General features: G+C 39.4%; 2 protein-coding genes across 2 annotated transcripts; one reads left to right on the top strand and one right to left on the bottom strand.

The window, feature by feature from the left end:
* Nucleotides 1-938: 938 nt before the first annotated feature.
* Nucleotides 939-4,086, top strand: siva1 (SIVA1, apoptosis-inducing factor). Its single transcript, XM_030785702.1, has 4 exons — nt 939-1,161; nt 2,092-2,292; nt 3,444-3,597; nt 3,954-4,086. Exons 1-4 carry the CDS (start codon nt 1,041-1,043, stop codon nt 4,000-4,002), a joined length of 525 nt encoding a protein of 174 aa, XP_030641562.1. The 5' UTR covers nt 939-1,040; the 3' UTR covers nt 4,003-4,086.
* An 8,009-nt stretch (nt 4,087-12,095) lies between these two features.
* Nucleotides 12,096-13,718, bottom strand: zbtb42 (zinc finger and BTB domain containing 42). Its single transcript, XM_030788116.1, has one exon. It carries the CDS (start codon nt 13,695-13,697, stop codon nt 12,096-12,098), a length of 1,602 nt encoding a protein of 533 aa, XP_030643976.1. The 5' UTR covers nt 13,698-13,718.
* Between the last annotated feature and the right edge of the window lie 7,901 nt (nt 13,719-21,619).

The following is a 21,619-nucleotide window of genomic DNA, read 5'->3' on the forward strand; positions in this document are numbered from 1 at the left end:
CTCAGGAATCATTACATGCACAAATTCTGTGCATAACTTGACCAAGGTTGCAGAATTTTCTCTAATTATTCCTGTAGCAAAAATGACTTCAAGGATTATCAATTCACCCTGCAAGGCACCTTTGCAGTAACAGTTTCCTTTCTCTGCCTCCCTCAGCCACCTACCCCAACATGTCATTGACTTCAAACAGATCATCAGGAGCCAACTAATGATGGAGGATGCTGATTGTCATTCCATTAAATCAGTCTCTGTGTTTAGATATATAATGCAAACTTGTTTGCCAATGTCTGGCAGTTTACGTGAAATATAGTTTATGTGAAATATCAAATGCTAATATAAAGCAAGTGAAGTGATTGTGGTTTATGCACTAACCAACGTCTTCATTCGTGCTATTTTAAGTTTAAGTTAAATTTTAACCCCCCTTCTTTGATTGTTTTTCCATATTTGACTGTGTTGCAAACTAAAATAAAAAAAAATCCCACAAGATTTTCTTTTACTTATCAACACACATCACTCTATAATGTCTGTTAAGGAGAACCTGCTACATTGTACTGTCATATGTCGTGAATATTCAACTTCCAACCGAACAATGATGTCAAGTATACAATAAAAGCGAAGGCATACAGATCTCAAGCTGGCCACACAAAACTAGAAAGACTTGAATCTGATGAAAATTTGTGACCTCACGTGAAGCTTGCTGTTCACACTAGCTCTCCATTGACAACACTTTTTAAAGACGATCTGCAAGAAACAACGTCACAAATGCCCAAGCCAAGGCGTACAAAGCTGAGAGCCATAAATGAATTTCAAACACATACAGCCTGCGAAAAAACCCTATTTCAGTATTAACGCTTGGCACTCCCACGCCAACAGAGGGCGGTAAAGCTCCATTTCGCTTAAATTATGTGAAGAAGAAGGTAACGGAAGTCAGGGAGTAGATTAATTTCGCGCGAAAGTGTGTCTATTAAGCTGTTGCGTTTTGTGTGTAACAAGCCTGCGCACGCCACAGGCTGATTGTTTACCACAGGATAGTCTTAAACATGCCTAAAAGATCATATCCTTTCAGCGAATCATTTTCATCGCAGTATAAAATTCACGTCGGACAAAAAGAGCTGAACCATTATGGGGTCTTCGGAAACGAATGCAGACAAGAGATATACGGTACTCATTTAAGCTAACGTTAACAAGCCAGCAGATCATTGCAGCAGTCAATCTTAATGTAAAATTTTAGGGAGAATCTTTACAAAATGACCATACAAACGAGTTAATCAGGAAGGTTGGGGCAACAAGTAGTGTTCAGAGGTAGCCTCCTTTTTCAGGTTTTGCATGGTGGTCCGTCCGAGAAGGGAGAGTACTGTAATTTCCTGGTTTGGTGAACGTACAGAATAGTTTAGACATGGGAATGGAGGGGGAAAACGAACAGTGAATGCTGTCGTGTCTTTGTGGTCAAGCGTAATACACCTGAGTCTATCTCGTCAAATATAATGGCTCTTGGACATTTTGTCCTGATATGGCGTTTGACTGCATTGTCAGACTGTTGCGTGTAGTTAAATGGCCGTGCTTTTTTTTTAAGATCCAGGTTTTCGGTAGTGTGGTCAGTCGTGTAATGTTTTGATTTGTCAAAATACGATATTTTGTTGGCAGAACTGTCTTCCTGCGTAAGAAAACTTAAGCTTTGAAGTAAAGTTTGTTGTTTTTAGACGTCACGTAATCTACATTTACGTAAGCGACAGCACTATTTCTGATTGGACAATATCACGTACACATGGGACAGGAAGAGTCGGTTTCTGACACACGTCAATAAATCAGTAAGGTGATTTCTCAAAAGAACTGTTCGTGTATGTTGTCAAAAGTACTTATTGGGAAACCGCGTACCTTTCCGTAATACGTTGAATTTAACGTGCCTCAAACAACATTCGCAACTTGCTGAAGCTGTATAAAATTCCTGGGAGGAAACTTGGACTCAGGCAGAGCCCATCCCTCATGGGATGGAATTGAGTAGTCAGTGGCACTGGATTGGAACAGTTAATCTTTCACCTAAAGTGGTTTGGACTCAACACTTTTCTCCTTTTCTTTTTTTCTTATCTGCAGAAAAGACAAAGAACCTCTTATTTTGTGGAGCCAAAGCAGTAATGGGGAGGATCTGGAAAGTGGAGGGAGACGGGAAATATTCTGAGAGTAATTCGTCCACTCAGAGTGTAGTATCTGAGGCGTCAACTAATCAGACACTTCTCCGGGGACAAACTCTGATTGGACCAGATGGCCGGTTAAGAAAATCCACCTCTACAATGGGTAAGATTCAGAAGTTTGGGTAAAAGAATTTCATCTGCAGTATTTCATATCTAAATATAAAAAAAATGTGTTTGTAAAGTGTTTTGTCTGAGAATTTGGCATGCTCCATAAATACGAATGTTTCCAACTACAGTCATATTAATCCTCAATCTGTGTGCTCTTCAGTGGAATCAATTGGCAATTTTCATGACATCTTAGATTTTGATCTACCCATGCCTCTCTCAGAACATTCTAGTGTCTTGTTCATTTGTGACACAGACAGTACGGGTGTAAATGTTTTCCATACAATGTGTTCTTTTGCTCTTTAGATACAGCAAAAATGTAATCTTTTGTGAAGTGATAAGCTGGGAAGATAGTGGATAGTGAAAGCTTGGTTTTGATTTTATAACTAATGTGTGGTATACCCAAAGAACAACACTACATCACTGTTTTCTGTCACACTCAGCAGTAAAAAAAAAAAAAAAACCCCAGTAACTATCCATCTAAAAGGGCACGTTGGCCAGATGTTACTCCAAGCCTTCTGAATTAACTCCTAATTAGCAACTAGCACCCTACAGCTGGCTTCTTAATATCGTTGGGATGTGTGATTGAACAAATCATTTTGCTTAGAAAGTACTCCTAAATAACAAGGAATCCCATCTTTCACGTAAGCAATATGTGGGACCCACTTTTATGTTATAAATGCACTCAGCGCAAAATGTTTGCTCCATATAGGTTATTAGATGTAGTATAGATAAGTGGTCAAGATCAGAAAGGCCATGATGGTGTTAATTTATGAGTCAGTTTTCACATACATATAATTTATTTCTAGTGATGGGTAACTAACCTGCAAGGATTTAGAAAAGCAATGTTAATTTCCCCTTTCATATCAAATACTCACATAGATCCACCCAGCAGCTGTTCCTGCAGTCCTTAATTCTGCTGTATAGGCTTGACTGTTTAGTGTTCCTGTTCAGTAAAATATCAATTAAAATTAGTCACGACTACTGCAGCACAGATGCCTTCTGAATCCTCCCAAGACCTTAGTTTCCTTAGCCCCTATTTCCAGTTGACACCTCAGTTTATGACACAGTGAGAACCGTTTATGTAGTAATTGAATAGTGTACTATGATTTGTATGTCTGCTTATTTATTTATTTTTCCCCTCCTCAGGCGGCGCAGTTGCTGCTGTGGTGTGTTGTGTGTGTCAGAAAACCTCGGGATCAATGAAGCGCTGTTCTCAATGTGATCGACAAGTATGTCCAACCTGCACACAGCAGTGTACCAGCTGCTCCAGCCTCTGCTGCTCCATATGCTGCATCACAGAGTAAGACCAATATAAAATATGGTTCAAGAGAATTACTGTTATGCTTGTATGAAGTTGCGGTTGTGCTTGTATGGCTGTTACAAAGAGGATCTGTTTCCGATGTACCATTCTATAATTAGCATACCAGCAACTATTGGAATAGTAATTTATAGATAAATTAAGGAATGATATTAGTCATATAATTTATAAGATTACCTCTTGCGTGGTTGCTGGTATTTCTCTAATCTATGCATTAGGGCAGAGTACGAGACACTGATGCTGGGAGACACCTGAGTTTATTCGATGGTGCTTCTGAAATGTACATTGTGTACTTGTGTTATAGTTTTACTCATGAATATCCTCCATGTTCCCTTCAGTTACTCAGACCGGTATGACAGAGTTCTCTGCTGTGGCTGCTCCTCGTGATGGGAGTGCATGGGAGAATCCAAGATTTATGTTTGAACTGTTTTAAATTCACAATACATGAAATGTCAATGGAATAAAATTTTTATATGCATGTTCTTCTTTTTTATGTTTCTGTTAATGTGTATATATGTATTTTCGTTTATTGAAATAAATACTTAACAGATGTTTGTCTGTTGGCATATTTATTAAAGCAACCTTTGATCATTTTCAGGAAATATTGTTCCTGTTAAGGCTGAGGTGTGTTTTGTGATGGATGGCTACAGGGGAAATGCTACACTTTTTATTGAAAATAAGAAATCGATTACATTTTCACATGTAACATTATGCTGTTTACAGCCTCAGGTGTTGGGTTTCTATAATATGCTGAACGGTCAATGTTGCCGCATAGTTGATGAGTGAACTGATGAATGAATTCTTAGGCAATTCTACGGCAATTGCAAAAGAAATCCACTGGGGGGTAGACTATGGACATGATTTCTACTCTGTGGTCCATGGGGCTAGTGTTGGGGAGTTGTGTTCATCTGGATTTATGCACACTCGTCTAGAATAAAGTTACAGCTTCTCCTATTAGTGTAGTTCAACATCCACAAAGACGCATAAAGTTACGGGTCTGCAAGCTACCAAGCAGTACAATTAGTGATGCCTAAACCTACTGGATCAATTTCAATGAACATAATTTAACACGTGATCATCGAGTGGCCATTAGAGGTCATGGCGCAACCTTAAATATAGAAATAGATATTAGTACTTATAAATTTAAACATTCATTTTTAAATGGATGAAATGTTGAATAAATATCAAAATAAAACATATCAAATAAATGCAAAGTTTTAAAACGTATATGCAGTTTGCTGGGAAGTTGTTGCAGAAATGCCAATGATTATATTAAAAATTTCCACAACAGAATGATTTGCACATATTGCTTACCTCAGTGATGCTGCTCACACTGCTGTGAACATCTCACGTGATTATGTGAGCCAACCATTTTGAATTCCATTACCTAGGCTACTGGGGCTAATTACTTTATTTACGAAGAGAAGATTTACGAAAAGAAGGAGATGGATATACGCTGCAGAGTTACATCATCCACAGACAATCAATAAACGGCACCGTACCTTTGAAACGAAAATATGTAAATTAAATAAATTTTAAAAATGGTGGCATATGTGAATGTATGGCATATGTTTTTTAGTCTAAAAACTTTCAATAATGTGATGCAGTTGTATGTGACAACGCTCATCTGTATGTCTTGATCGTGGTGCTTGTAGTTGGGTTTAAGTACATTATATAGGATCCTCTGCCTCTCAACTCTTCAACGCATCTAGATTTTAAAACAGCTTATTTGCTCGTTGCAACTTATTCGATGAAATAGCCCGGTGAGCTGCAGAGACTTGAAACTTCAGAAGACTGTTCTCGCCCTAAAACGTTTTCTTTCTTTCTTTCTTTCTTTCTTTCTTTCTTTCTTTCTTTCTTTCTTTCTATTTAATTGTAGACATTTTAATTGTATAAAAATTATGCTTTATTTACATGCCAAAACACACCTGTACCCACCTTGTCCGTCTGGTACGAAAAGTACATAGATAACACAGATTTTCAGTGCATCGCTGTGTTCATGTTAGCAGAGCAACACACGGATAACTGATTTCCGAACCGATTTAGTAGACTAAGCAGTTTTACATGCACCACGAAGAGCAAGCAGCTGCGATAGCTGAACAAATGGTGGGCTACACACTGTGATTGAAGGAGTAGAGAAAATTTATTGTGATGGATTGCTGTGTGAACAAGAGAGGTGCTACACCAAAAACACTCTGGATAGTGGTATGGACTCGTACCACTGCGTCAGCTTTCTTTTAAAAACGGCACTCTTGTTGCAGGTGCCACTCTCATTACGGAAGAGGAAGAAAAAAACAAAAACAAAATCCGTGCTCTCTGTCAGTATTATAATGTGTGATCTTAGTGTATTGCATTTACCTGCACTTTCATGACATGCAGCATGATGTTGAATGTGTGCTTTGCAACAACGCTTAAAGTGCAAAGGACGCTTAAAGTGCAAAGAAGGTGAACAGTTAAGTTCACCACGAAATGGCGCTAGCACCGTGATTTGGACACTATTAAAAGGGAAGGTCATGTGAAGTTGCAGGCAGTACTGATATTCAGAAACAGGAGACGTGATGTCACGAAAGTAATACAGTTATAAGTAAATAATGTAAGTAATATACATTCATATTGAACATCCATTATTATGGTTATTATTGTTCTTTTCTTCTTCTTCTTCTTCTTCTTCCTCGTAGTAGTAGTAGTAGTATATTTGGTCAGTGGCACAAATCTGTTGTTTCACTGAAATAAGTCACACTCAGACATCCTAGCCAGATCTTTCTGGTTTGGCACATGCCAGCAGATTGCAAACGTGATGCATGTGCTGCAGAATGGAATTAAGACAAGCAGTACAGTATGTGATTGGTTGACACCCATTTTTCTGAGGTCCAGGAGTTCCTGAGAGACAGTGGCTGGATACATGGGAGCTGGAACAGATCTCAAATATAGAGAGACCAAAAGGCAGCAAGACTGGGAAAACGAGGGGAAAGACATGAAAAGAATGTGAAAGGCTTTGAGAAAATCAGCATAAAACAAAAACGGGCCCTGAATGGATCTGTCTATCTATCTATCTATCTATGATAAATTACCTTATTGCACAATTTCAGAAAAGATTTTGTGCAAAGTTTGGAGGAAGCCATCAATGTAGAAAAAACTGTAAACCCACCTAACTGCACAGATCCTATGAAGATTTTGTCTAATGTCCTAACAAATATGCAAATGTCTACAACACATCAGATGCCAGACAAGCAAATAGCAAAAAACAATAAGGGGGGGGGATTAATTCATTGTCTGTAAATTCCTATTCTCGTTGGCTATGTGGCCTTGTCTCTGTGGCAGTAGATATTTTTTGGCACCTTGTGCACCTTTCTGCATGTGCACTCATGTGTATGTGAGCCTGTGTGCGTGTGTGTAAGGATGCTTTCACATTCTCCTGTCAGTATAGTTGTGTGTGTGTGTGTTTGTGTGTGTGTGGCTTGTGAACATCTTTCCTTTTAAAGTGTGACCACCTGTCTTTTGTTGTTTAGTAAATGAATAAATAAACATGGCTGAACACCAGATGTCCCTGGCAGCCCTTTCAGAGGTCAAGGGCTCCCACTGCTGGCCTTGTGTGGTGGACACAGTCAACTTTCTACTTCACTTCCCCTCCAAAGTCTTATTACTGCCAAGGGAATACATGCAAATTGGCTGTCTGATTTTTAGTGTGTGGGTGATCGCACTGTAAAGACGATACCAAGGTGGAATGACAAGAATAATAAAAAAAAAAAAATCCTGCTTTCATCCTTTCACACACACGGGATTATCTTCATTTCTAGATGTGCTCACAGCTCGCTCAAGCATGTCTCGCGTCCCTTATTTACTGTTTGCGTATTGTGATAACTGTGTGTGAGTGTTGTCTGAGTATGTGCTCATAATGAGTGCCCAGAAGTCTGAGAGGACAATAGTGAGACTGAACTAGTACTCCCAGACAAAGGAATCAGTGGGACGAGGCTCAGTCTGGGCTGTGTTCTGGGGGAGGGGGCCTCTTGAAACGTGTAGTTCTGGTGTGGGGAGGGCCCTGGGAATTGCATCTCAAAGCAGCTGGATTTCTTCAGCAGTGCAGCAGGAGGATAATTAGAATGCGGCCTCCAAGAAAATGACCACTGTTGAGATTCCAAATTAGATGTACATTTTCTTATTCATCTCAATTGTTGGTTTGTTAATCTTCTTAGAATGCAAATGACTCACATGGCACTTATATGAGTTTCCACCAATACAAAAATGACTAGATGAATAGATTCAAATGATTATTTATTTATTTATTTTATTGAACCACCTTATGCACTATTAATAGTGAAGGTTGAACTTGATGGGTTCTTAAACCTGTAAGATGTTTTATTTGTGTTTAAAGGAGGTGTTACCTCTAACCATATAAAATTGGATGATTCAGGATGTGCACTGGTGCAAATACTGGACCCAGATGTGTAACCCTGACAGGAGACCCTCAGTTCAGGAACAGAAATGACTTATTTAATGGTAGAAAAAGCACTGTTATCTGCATACATTCCTCACTCTACCCTCAGACTGTATGAATACTATTTGTGCACAGATAACAGATGAACACTCTCTGAAAGCACTACAGTGAAACCCAATAAAAGAAAAGAAAAACATGCAGGACCTTAACTCTTTTAAATGTATTTTAAGATTTGAGTCTACTCTAAATATGGAAATTGCGTGAAAATGTTATTAAAACCCACTTTTTGTGGCAACTCACAAATTCAGTGTCTTTACTTGCAATGGTCTAAACATTTCAAAGTCATGAATCCACATTTAAGATGAAGTGTTGTCACATCGGCACATATTCAAGACACTCACGCAGTCACAAAGATGTTTCTTTTTTTTTTAATCTAAGAATCATCTAATTAAGGACCCAAATCAAGATTGTCACATTTTTGTAGCACACACATCAAAGCAACAAAGGATGTACATAAAAGCACACAATCCACATAAACAGAAGAATCATCCAAAAATCCCACCAGTGTAATTGTAAATCAAACAGATTGTCCTCTAGTTTCTATAAACACTAATACTGAAGCATTTAATTTCTAAAAAATATGCACTTATCAAAAAATTATATTAAATCTAATGGCACTTCTACAAGGTCTATTAAAAAGTCCTCTATTTAGTGGTGTCTTTCATTATACAAGTCAAAATTGTGAGATACAGTGACATTTTGCACACAAAATCAATAAATATTTCTTATAGTTACACAGTTTCAAAGTCTGAACCTGTGGAAGAAAGTATTTCCATAGCCATGTACATAGCCATTTGACCTCCTATAGTGTGAAATGAGGAGATACATCCCAGCGATCAAAAGCCAGCATTTTTGTAGATAGATCATATTCAACCTGTCATATCCAAGAATCATTAGTTTGTTGCTCAAAAACAGCTTCCATAATTTGACGAAGATGTTTTGCTGAGTGAAAGATAAATGATTCATATTTGTGTATTTTTTCCTCGATTGCAGTATGGATTTACAAACACATCATATTTCTCACTTATTTAGTGTCAACTTGTAACTCTTACCACTGAGGTCATCAGAAACTGATTATGTCTGTTAGCTGGCATGGTTAGAGTGAACATTACTGCAGTTAAAACAAACACAACAACTGAACACGTTAAGACAGAACATCTCAAAGAGCAACATATGTCAACAAGGCACATACAGTATAGAATGATCTCATACATATAAATAAAACCTGACTTCAGTGACAAATACGTCTTTCGTTAGAGCTACCTTTGAACAGCTAAATGCATCAGTTGCAAACCACATTTGAAATCACAATCTTTGAAATAGCTGCAACAAACGGGAGCTTATTTGACTACAGCAATGGCAAAATATGCTTCCGAGATCTGATGTACACACATGTCATTCACCTTCGGTGTTTCACTGTTTCATTCATTAGGGTTAGATGGAACTCTAATTTACATGAACCAATAACTTGTCTCCAGCACACCTACAATCACCAGTGTTACAAAGAACAGCGTATTTTTACATGTATAGAACTTGAATATATTGTCAAAAAATTTGATTAAAATGTGATCAAATGTGATCCTTGTGATAGATGTGCAACAAAATGAAATGGTTCATAGAGTGCAGTCTTCTCATCATAAAAAGCAACACAACAAAAGCACTTATTAAGTGCATGCATGGATGCACACAAAACAATGTACCAGTTTTACAGTCTTTCCATTGTCCAGGTGCTAAATATACTTCTTACATTCCAATAGTAAATGCACAACAGTAAATGCACAAAAATTATGCCCCTCAGAAGTCTGACAAGAAAACAGTGCACAGCCATGCCTAGAGATATCCCCTAAGAAAAGGGTAACAGTGTCTGTACTGTAGAGCTTCTATAGGTACGTTACACCCCGCCAGTGTATTTGTGCTTTTTAAACTCAATTTCCTTCACGTAGAGACATACAGCTTCACAGTATTCCCTGTAATGGTCTGTAGCGAGGAATTACCTGTGTGAGCTTGAAAGTGATACAGATCTCAAACCACAGGGGGAAGACATAGATGCTTCTGCCAACAGGGTGCATTACAGCTCGTGTCAGAAACAGTGAGCATTACAGCTTGTGTTTCTGTTCTGATGCAAAGAGACCAAAAGGACTGATAAATAAAATTTATATTTACATTAATATACAAATAGTTAGAAATAGCAGCCTACACAATACCAGTGTTGTATCTACAAGATATGTATGCTCAAAACAAGTGCTTATCTCCATTTTGGGAGACTAAATTTGAAAACTTAATGAGATGTCTCATCTACATTAGAGTCAATAAAATAATGTTTCTTAATTTCAGTTCTGAGGACCGCTGGACAGTATATTTTTGCTCTAGTTCTACACTAACATGCCAGAGTGAGGTAATCAAGGACATGATTAGTAACAATTTGAATCAGGTATGTTATTGATGGGTTAGAACAGAAATGTGCTGTCAACAGGATCCCCAGATCTGAGATTAGGCAACACTGCACTAAACGATCAAACAATACCAAGTAGTATTTGATTATGAAATCAATCATTTCAGAAGAAGTGAAAGAGTAACAGCATAACAAGCTATCAGCACTCTCAAATTCAAAGAAATTCCCTAAAGTTCAGAGATCAGGCATTTCAGTAAACCCTTCACCAGATAAAACTAATAAATAACTCTAATCAAGTTTTCTCAGGACAGATAACTTTTTTAGTGCTACTTGTCAATATAACTCAGTATCCATATATACTGTCAAACAATGAACAACATTCTCTAAAACAAAGAAAGAAATGAAAGACCTTCAAAACCTTCAAAAAGACATTCCCATCCATCTGTGATACTTGTAACTAATCAACAAACAGAAAACTATACCAAACACCTCCACCATAAAACAAATAAATATACGCAAAAACTTGGGACCCTTAGTAGGATTAAGGTAATGAGCCCGAAATATCTTAGACACAGCTTTCCAGTTCGTCAAGGAACACAAAGCAAATTCCTTGACTACCATAATCCACTCTGCCCCACAAGTCTGTCAGAAAAGTTTCCTTACCGTATTCTCAAGACAACACAGACTGTAGGTATCATTCATATAGTGGCCACATGTTCATAGGAGCACAGATAACAGGTCTATATGCTTATCGGAGAACAGCTATATGCCTGTGCAGGCCCACATCCACAGTTTAATTTTTTTTCCTTCAACTACAGAATTTTTTTTTTTTCCAGTTTATGAAGCCCTTCAAGAATTTACAAACAGTAGATCTTACAAAAACAAACAAACAAACAAAAAAACCTCAAACCAATGACCGTGGAAAAAATGACAAGCCCATAAATAACATTTTCACCTCCTGTACAGAGATCCTGTGCAAGAATGCCACAGTTAAGCAGATACTGCAAAATTTGTGACACCAAATGTTCCTATAATTGTTCACACCTAAGCTGCGTTTTATTGTCTGATGCACTTAGAGCATCTCCTGGATGTTACATTTTCAATCCAATTTGCCTCAAAGTGATTTCTGAATGTGATAATTTTGTGCTTGTAAGATTATATGTATCATAGAGCATTTGTTCTCATGTTCATCTGTATAACGAGAATAATTTTCTCATCAACCAATATTTCTGATCAAACTCAGTAGATTCCCAACAACAACAACAAAAAAAAAGACTAAACAAGTGCAACAAAAGGCTTCCACTTCCACTACCATATACCTTGGGTGGAGGAGCACCATTCTCATGATTCTTGTGTGCCACTTACTCATATTAAACTTAATGATAAATGTCTTCAATACAGAGAAAAGTGGGATTTAATAATTAATAACATGTTCAGTTTTGTACATTTTAACTTTACACATTCAAAAGGATGCCCGTCAGCATACCTTAAAATTATGTGCAGAACTGGGAAATCTTAATACAGCAATGTCCAGGAATTTTCTAAAAAAAGAAAAACTACATTTTATGCAATGGCACTGGTAAGATGCTAATTTTATCCAATAGCAAGGGTCTTAACAAGGCCACAGTGGAACTTGCGTATGTGACGGTAGAGGTCTCCTGATTGGGTGAAGCGTCGTTCACACCATTTACAGGCGTGTGGTTTCTCCCGCGTGTGTACAACAGCGTGACGACTCAAGTTGTGTGAGTACTGGAAACTCTTGCCACACTGGCCACAGGTGTAGGGTTTCTCACCTGAATGTGTGCGCTCATGGCGCTTCAGTGTGTACATGCAAGAGAACGTCTTCCCACACTGCAAGCAGGTGGGTACGGAGCCATCCGGGGACAATTTGGAACGAACGCCATCCCTCTCCCTGAAGTGGGAGCTAAGGTGTAGCTGCAGTACATGAGGGCTTGGGAACACTTTACTGCACAGTGGGCACACGCAAACCTGCTGTCCTGCAGGCAGAAGCACCCCACTGGATGTCGAGATGTCAGAGGACACCAGGTCATCCTCCTCTTCTTCCTCGCTGTCCGGCGGAAGCCGGCCTCGTCTCTCCCCTCTGGGTCGGCTGTGGAGCCCTGCTCCTCCCCCACTTTGGCTCTCCCTGTCCTCCCCCTCCTCCTCTCCCTCTTCCATCATTTCTTCCTGCTGGGAGAGCAAGGTGGCTACAGAGCCGTTGTTGCCTGGGAAGAGGGCAGCGAACCCTGTCACCACTGAGCTCCTGGCGCTATTCCCAAAGCGCTGGCTCTCCGGGCTTGTCGGCTCGCTCTGCTCCCTCTCTGACAGCAAGTTGTGTTCATCTTTAACAAGTGGCTCAGTGCCCTGCTGCTGGCTGTCGAGGGCCAGCTGTCCGGAGACATAAGAAGGGTGTAAGGCATCTCTGCTCAAGAGAGGCTTGAAAGACAAATCCAGTGCGCAGTCCATGTCATCCAAAGCTCGGCCCCTCTGGGACAGCGCGACCACCGAACTACTGACATCAGCTTTTGTTTTTCCAGCTGTTTGGACACAGGCCTCGGCCTCTGCTGACACATAATTGACACCTACAAGGTCCGGAGACCTGCCAGGGTGACCGTTCACCTTCTGCCTGCTCACTGAAGACTTTTCACAATCTGTGACAGCCGGCCCAGATTCACCGTTGTCCGTGTCACAGTCATCTGCCAGGGGGGCCCTCGGGGGTGGCTGCTGTCGGACTAGCTGTTTGCTGTACTGTGACTCGCCATCAGAGGAATTCTCTCTGTCCAGACAGCTCAGTGCCATCCCATCACCAATCCTGTCATCCAGGGTGCTCAGCTCCTTGTCTTTAAGTTTGCCTTTGCATACTTTCACTATATCGTACATGTGAAGATAGCTGGCAGCGGCCAGTACATCTTCCACAGGCAGGGAACTAAATTCCAGTTTCCCTTCATACATAAATTCAAGAAGCAGGCTGAAAGCTGGGGCCGTCACAATGTCACTGTTCAGATGCACAATGTCCCTTTTGTCTAGCTGGTCCCTGTAGAAGAGATGGAAATACATGCTGCAGGAGGCCAGCACAGCTCTGTGAGCTTTGAATCGTGCCTCTCCAACAAGAACAGTGCAGTCACAGAGGAAACCTTGATGACGCTGCTGACTCAGACACTGCAGCAACTGGCGGCTATGGTCTGGGAATTCCATTCTTCCTTCATAACCTGGCGGAAAAACAGGAAAAACTAGTTATTAAATAAACACAGGCATGGCACTCCGAGTGTGGCCAGCAGACATGAGCAATGAACATGTTGTTGAAGGCTACTAAAGATAAACAAAAGTAAAATAAAACCCATAGGCTACACAACAGTGAAAATCTATTAATCATATTTCAGTTAAAAAGCAGCAAAGAACAACCCAGTGAAGTGCAACAGCTTTCTACACCAACTAACTGTATCACTGCAAAGCACAAGATAGATAATAAAAAAGGATGCAAAACTGAAATCTAATAAGACTTTCACACTTTTTTCTAGTGTAAATTGGAGAATTATATTTAATTTCCACAAAGCCAATGAAAGCAAATTGAAACAAGATTTAAAAACAACAACAACAACAAAAATTAAACAAAAAACAAAAAATGTCTCTAAAATACACTGTGAAATACACATAAACGTCAGATAAACTACACTTAACTGTAAATAAGTAAATACTGTCATCTCAACATACCTTCCTCTAGGCAGATTAGTTCACTAGCACTTTTTAGAGCGCATTGAAGAGCAGATGAGTCTACGATCCGAGTGCAACCAGTCATGCGTACGATACCTCACTGATGAAGAGTTCTCCGTGGTTGTCAGACACTCACGGGATACCTCTCAGTACTAAAGCATGCGCATACTTATTCATAATACAATATAAATTCGATTCACTGTTAACGTCCATTGAGCAGGGTTCAGGGAAAAAAGCCAGTAAGTGAGTAAACTGGTGTCCTGTTTGCTAATTACACTGCAAGCTGTGGAGTCAGCTGCTCTGACATCATCGCAGTGGAAACGCTACCTCCAGCTGTGCACCCCTTAATGCCATATGTTACTCCAAATCTGGTGACTAGAAAAGTCAGAACTTCTTTCGGAGTTTTATCGACGGGGCGTAAGAAGAACTGTTCAAATGTGTCGTGTAATGTGACATGTCAACAAAGTTTTACAAACATAAAACTAAACTAAATCCACATGGATTATTTCAAAGACCGAAAGAAGTAACTATGTGGAAATCTCTTGAGACACTCGTCTAATTGTGCCGTGCTACCATTGATCTACAAGAAGAAAGAGAAACTATGAACTCTGTAGGTGAAAGCAGCTGGGTTCCTCTAAAACTTTTCTTTTTCACGTAAGAGTTTACAAAATAACTCAGTAATTAACAGCAACACAGAGGAAAAACTGTTCAAATGTTCAAAGCGAACTAAACAAAACAGCGCTGCATAACAACTCTGAACAGCAGTTTACTGGGAGAGCCGTCATACAGTAAAGGAACTCGACAACTGCGCTGAGCTGGATAACGTAGGCTATCCCAACTTAAAATCTTTACATTCTGATGCTTCTGTGTCCATACTCACACGTATGCCGTGTCTGCGTATCTCCCTATGTATTGTAGTTTCCTCTCATGATGTATTCCCAGATGTTTACGTCTTCTTTCGTTTCTTAAGCTCAGTTCGACCCCGGTGGACGAGCTCTGTGCTGTGAGTCCAGCAGGTTGTTATAATCCGGTCTCGCGATAACGCTTAGCGCCTTTGTATTGTACTACCACATAAACTCACACCGTGGCAGCAACTAGCAGTCTTCAGTTGTGCCAAGTTCAGTTAATGAATGCGACTTTCTATACAGCCCCTGTTTGCTAACTCGTAAGGGAGTTTTAACATTACAATAATCTGATTTCACATAATACACATATAACTATCCTTGCCACAGGCAATGGACATTTAACAAAAGAACAGGCTAAACAGTTGGTCCTAAAAACCAAATTCAACCAATAATCTAATTACCTGTATTTTGCTCTACAATTCTCTGTAGGCTAACAGCACATACCTCATTTTAACTATATCCACGTACTATGACTATCTATGTAGGGTACTATATGTCCGTGAAAGATGATGTTGGCAGAAAATATAGTTTCACAATGTCATCTCAGGTGATTCACTCACCTGCACCCCATAAAAGAACATACACATAACCTCTCTAGGCATTCTTTTGAAACTCGGCAGAAAATCCGCTAAAACTAAGCGTATCTTTTGTAACACACTTGCTGAGTGATGTAAATCCACCAAGGTCAAACAATAAATAGAGATATCGCAATTAAAGAAAGCTAAGACTACACTTCCGAGTTACTGCTGAAGTTTCTGAAATTGACAAAGAACAGAATCTGGATCATAACCGCTTTTTTAATAAGACTTCACTTGGCCTCCGGGCAACAAGGCAGAGGTTAGTGATGTTTTAAAAAACGAAGAAGAAGAACAAAATTGTTTTACGTTAGTCCATGAACGCACGTGCCCCAGGTTTTCCTGTTTGTTCCAAAGATGCAGATTTTCTGATGACGTGGGCTATGCACTTTCTATATTTTTTATGTTTAGTACTGGGAATACCATGGGAGTCCAGTAGTCTAAGCTTGCAATACTGTAAAATTTTCATAAAACTGCCTCCTGGTTATACATATACACATAGCAGTCTATTTTAAAAAGAGAAAGAATATTCTTATTAGTATTTACCACCTCATTCATGTTTAAATTTTTTCCAGTGTCATTTGAAGATTAATTTTCAATGATACAGAGTTTACTATTCGTACTGATTTAAGATAATTATTGAAAGAAATGGATAATGAATGTTATCTTTAGGTAATAAAAAATGTTGGATCATACACATCAGGTGACTACAAATATTAAAATATCAAAGCTCTTTTAGGGAGTAGAGGTTGTTTCTTGTTTGGAGGGCTAAAACTGTATCAGTCATTAAAGCATAGTTTAGACAGGAGTTGCGAGCTGCAGCTGCTGTGTCTGAGCCCTCTACAACTGCTTGGGTCACCTTTGTCCTGCACTCCAGCTGTCACAGGCTTTGAAAGGGCCATTTGCAGCTACTGTTTGCACCTGGAGAGACAGAGTAGGCTCAACAGCTTAATAGAAGGTGGGTAGTACTGACATTTATCCATTGTGACTCTCCTTTCCATTTTTAACTTCTTGTAAACATTGCATCCTAATTTCCATTTCCTCATATTTGCTATTATGAGTTTATAGTTTATTCTGTATGTGCACTGTAGCCTACATATGCTATATTAAATGGATTAACTGACAGTTGAATAAATGCTCAAAATTCTTACTATTTATGAAGAGCCCTGTCCTTATGTAGACCGCAGTCAACTAAAATGTCTATAAATACACACACACACACACACACACACACACATACACATATATACTGTTGAATAAATAATCAGAATTGATAGACTGATTATTTGCAATGAACTCATCTGGCCAGTTTTAGCCATCATGTAAAGGTTAAGGTAGGTTATCTTTTTTTTTTTTCGTTCAGAATGCTCCAGTAGATTTTTACCTTGGTATGAACATTTTTTGTTTTTCTTTATAAAATTTCATTAGGTGACATTTTGTAATTTGTAATAATTACATGTACTCCAGTGTTTCGTCCAGCTTTGGTTGAGGGTCTGATGCAAATGATAGCTCTGCTGGTGAGAGCAAGAATGCAGAGCTTTGGGCTTCCCCCATTCAGAGGCACAGGGTGACTGGCTGTGGTTGTGGGGTGTATGTTTACGGCACAGACAAAGCTGTTGTTGTGTGCCTTGGGACTGAGCCCCAGTATGCTGCTGATTGCAAGAGGTTCTCACAAGAGAAAGAGAGAGAAAGAGAGAGAGAAAGAGAGAGAGAAAGAGAGGGAGAGGGAGAGAGAGAGGGAGAGAGGGAGAGGGGGGGGAGAGAGAGAGAGAGAGAGAGAGAGAGAGAGTGAGTTTCCTGGGGGCTCATTCTTTCTCTTTGCTCACACCCCCCCTCCCCTCCAGCTCACATTGACAAAGGCAGCACATTCCTCTGCATGCCCTTAGCCCAGCCCAGCCAGACTTCCATCATGTCATTCATTATCCTAAGGAACACAGACTGACTCACAACATGTTTATTAGTACAGTCCTCCTATATATGCACAGCCACATATTCATAAACTGAAATTGCAATGCTAAGCGTGAAAGAAAATGGCTGTATAAATGGATGTCCTCTAAAGGTCTAGTTTAGTGTATATGTAACACAACATTGATGGACTGATGTGAACTGGTGCAAAAATGAAAATTTGTAGGAAATAAATACCAGTACTGACTTAATTATTAATTTCTTTCATCACTTCTTGCTTTGCAATTATTCATCATATTAGAGAGTTAGTCTTTCTCTGTTGGTGGGCAGCTTTCTTATGCATTAAAAAAAATGTTGTATTTCAGTTGTGCCCACTTTACAGGCTGTATATTGACACCCACAATGGAAGTGCTCCAGCAACTAGGGGGCAGTGTACAGTGCTCAGGTGAATTTGCTGTAGTGAGCCGAGAGAAGAAATGTGTCACAGCAATGTTGAAACTTTGTTTCCCATTAAACTGAGAGTACACCAACAAATTTAAAGTTGGTATTCTTCCTAACCATCTACACACCAAACTACATGCTACCGGATAAGAAACTGATTTGTATTTCCAAATTCCTTCAAGTGACTAAAAATTGTGCAGGCAGTGCATTTAAATAAATGCCTTTACATTCTTGTACACTGCTACCAAGTTACTGGAGGACTTCTGCCTTGGATTTCCCCAAAGGTGATTTGTTATTCCTACCTGTTGTTGCTTTTTTATTGCTGTACACAAAGGACAGAAGGTAGTTTTCAAAGACAAACAGTTCTTATGCATTTTTGAGTTGAGACAAAAATGATTAAGTATGCAGATAGGATACTTGAAAATGATATTTTAATACTTATTTGTGGTGACATTCTGTGATTAAAAGTTCCACAAGATCTGAAACACATATACACACACACACACACACACACACACACACGCACACACACACACACACACACACACAATACAGGCTGCAGCCTTTTAGGGACAGAGCCTTATGAGATCAGTGATGTGAAATAGGAGCTCACTCATGTTTTTATCACAGTAACTATTCAATACTCTTCTTGACTCAAATGAATAATGCTTAAAACATCTCTAAGATGACATGGAATTTTGAAACACTAATTTTATGAGTTTTGAAGGACAAAAAAAAACAACTATACCTGTTGACAGTATTTGACTGTTTAACTCTCTCATCTAGGTTCTGTTATGGGGCTGCATTAAGCCTGCATCTTGAACACTGTCACTGTTAAAAGTCAGGCCCAAAATACGAACAATATGTTCGAGTGCCTTATCGCTTTTACAGAAGTAACTGGTAGGCAATTATTTTGAGTTTTGTGATATATTCTCCCCACCAAAACGCTGCTAATATGTGGCAGTCTACTGCCACAGGTTGTCATTGCTATGCAAAACCTCTCATTGTTAATTCCATTTTGTGTGTTGGTATGCTAAAAATCTTGTGTTCTTAATTTAATTTTAGCTGTTTCTAAACCATTAACTAGTCCCAGTTGTTGTTAAATAACAGGGCATAGATGCTTGTTTGCTGACAATATATTGTTTAAAAAACTAACAAATTGAAGGTTCAGACTGAATTACTTTCTGTATTATATCAGTTCTGCTTGGTTATGTTTTATTGTGGGAATCACCTAAAAAGTCTGAAATTATTGATTTATTGATTTGATTTGCTGAATTGTAATGCTGAACTTTTACATATGTTTATTAATGTCATCCTTGGTGTGAATGGACCTTGAGATAATAGCACATAGCTCAGTACATTTGGGCAGAAAGTGTCAGGGCAGAGGACAGAGAAATCTGGGAGTCGGTGGATGTGTGAGAGAACAGCAGGGGAATAGAAGCTCAGTGGCTCTGCCCCTCAGGCTCTTACAGTCAGCAGTGTGATGCTACACTGTGCCATGTGCCAAAGAGGTCACCCTGGTTTAACAACACAGTAAACACCACACACACACACACACATGTACACACACGCACACATGCATGCACACGCACACGCACACGCACACGCACACACATGTATGCTCATACTTAAGATCCTTTTGTCTGCATTATAGGGCATGAATAATTGCAGCTGGAATCTTGACATTATTTATGGTGCAATAGACCAGATTTTTTTTAGTGCATCATGTGATGGAATTTCCATCACATGATGCACTAAAAAATGTTTCAGTAAAAATGCATCGTGTGTACATATACTAACTCTTCTACACTGCCTGGCCAAAAAAAAGTTGTACACTCCAATATTTTGTTGGACAGCCTTTAGCTTTGATTACAGCGTGCATTCGCTGTGGCATTGTTTCGACATCTTTATTCAACGTCACAACATTTATTTCCGTTCAGAGTTGCATTCATTTTTGGCCGAGATCCTGTTGAGGACGGGAGAGTTGAACCACCACCAAGTCTTCTCCAGCACATCCCAAAGACCTTCAGTGGGGTTAAGGTCAGGACTCTGTGGTGGCCAATTCATGTGTGAAAATGATTCCTCATGCTCTCTGAACCACTCTTTCACAAATTTAGCCTGTTGAATCTTGTCATTGTCATCCTGGAATATGCCCATTCCATCAGGGAAGAGAAAATCCCTGACTCAGTACATTCAGGAACTCAGCTAACTTCATTTTATTGCCACATAACGTTGCTGAGTCTAGACCTGACCAGTTGAAGCAACGCCAGATCCAAACGGCTTTTTTGTTTTTTTTTGCCAGGCAGTGTATATGTAACAGTCTTGGCTCTGAGTGGGTTATGCAGTGCAGAAGGCCAGGGGCAGGAAACCATGTGATAGATGTTGGGGTTTAATTTACATGAAATGGACATGGGGGAAAAAACTTTGTACGAATAAGGAAAAGAGGTGCTGAGACTGCTGCTGCTGCGAGTGCAAATTATGAAAGAAGAGATGGTGTTATAGCCTTATGCTTGGGAAATTTCTATACCTATACATTTCTGTAGACATGGACTGGCCAAATGTATGTTCTGCATAGGATCTACTGTCTGTAAAAGGTAAGATGTACCTGTACAAGTATAGCTCAGGAACCAGGATGAGTACTTACCTCAGCTCACAGTAGAGTACATATCATTGTAAAGAGGTCACAGTATTCTTCATACCCACCCTAGAAACAAAATCAGCCTCTGAATATTTCACTGGAGGGTTTTTCTTTTTTAAACTAAACCGGTATAAGCAAAAATACGGTAAGCAAATGCCTCAGTGCTGCAGTCACAGTGATATGACTCCTTGAACCCACTGTCTCTCTTTGTTGAGCTCCTGATGTGGAGACTCTCTACATTAAAAATAAAGGAAGTGATAAAAAATCGTGTTCTCTACCAGAGTATCACTTCTTCATCCTCTCAGACACAGGCAGACCTGCCCCAAGTACTAAAGTTCACAATACAGTCTATAAATTGCAGCTGGAATGTGAGAAACACTCAAGGTCAAAATGGTGGGCATTCTTCTTCATGGCTATGCATAGTGACAAATGCCACTTATAGCTCTTTGAGTTTTATCAACAACTCTTCCAACATTTTCAATCCAGATAAGAAATCTCTTAAAATACAACAGAGAATGAGAGTTCCTCTTCTTTCTGACTAGCACTTAGACTGAGCTAACACCTACAGCTGTATTAATGCTTAATTACTTGGCAGGTGGAACTCATAGCTCAAACAGTGCCACCTAATGAGCAAAATGTAGAACTGACAGGACAAATATTAAAGAGTTAAAGGGAAAAGGAAGGGAAGGGAAAGGATGGGAAGGGGAGGGAGGGGAAGAGGAAAAGGAAAAGGAGGTATATTTATCCTCAGTGAAATGTTTTTCCTTGTCCTGATACGTATCACAATGTTTTAAGGTTACGACATCAGACATTTCAGGGCTTTCTTTCATTTCTCCATACATCTTTAGTGTTGTGACTCTGTCAAATAGTTTGCATCCATTTTACCTTAGTGTTTGACCATGTTAACACTGAATGTAATTCCCTTTAAACACAGGGGCACTA

The sequence above is a fragment of the Chanos chanos genome, chromosome 1 (genome assembly GCF_902362185.1).
Source record: "Chanos chanos chromosome 1, fChaCha1.1, whole genome shotgun sequence".
Classification (NCBI taxonomy): domain Eukaryota; kingdom Metazoa; phylum Chordata; class Actinopteri; order Gonorynchiformes; family Chanidae; genus Chanos; species Chanos chanos.

Excerpts from the sequence above, each read along its gene's own strand:
- siva1 (XM_030785702.1), top strand. The coding sequence starts at position 1,041 with ATGCCTAAAAGATCATATCCTTTCAGCGAATCATTTTCATCGCAGTAT. Across the intron at positions 1,162-2,091 it reads ATGCAGACAAGAGATATACG|AAAAGACAAAGAACCTCTTA; the intron begins GTACTCATTTAA and ends TCTTATCTGCAG. Across the intron at positions 2,293-3,443 it reads AAAATCCACCTCTACAATGG|GCGGCGCAGTTGCTGCTGTG; the intron begins GTAAGATTCAGA and ends TCCCCTCCTCAG.
- zbtb42 (XM_030788116.1), bottom strand. The coding sequence starts at position 13,697 with ATGGAATTCCCAGACCATAGCCGCCAGTTGCTGCAGTGTCTGAGTCAG.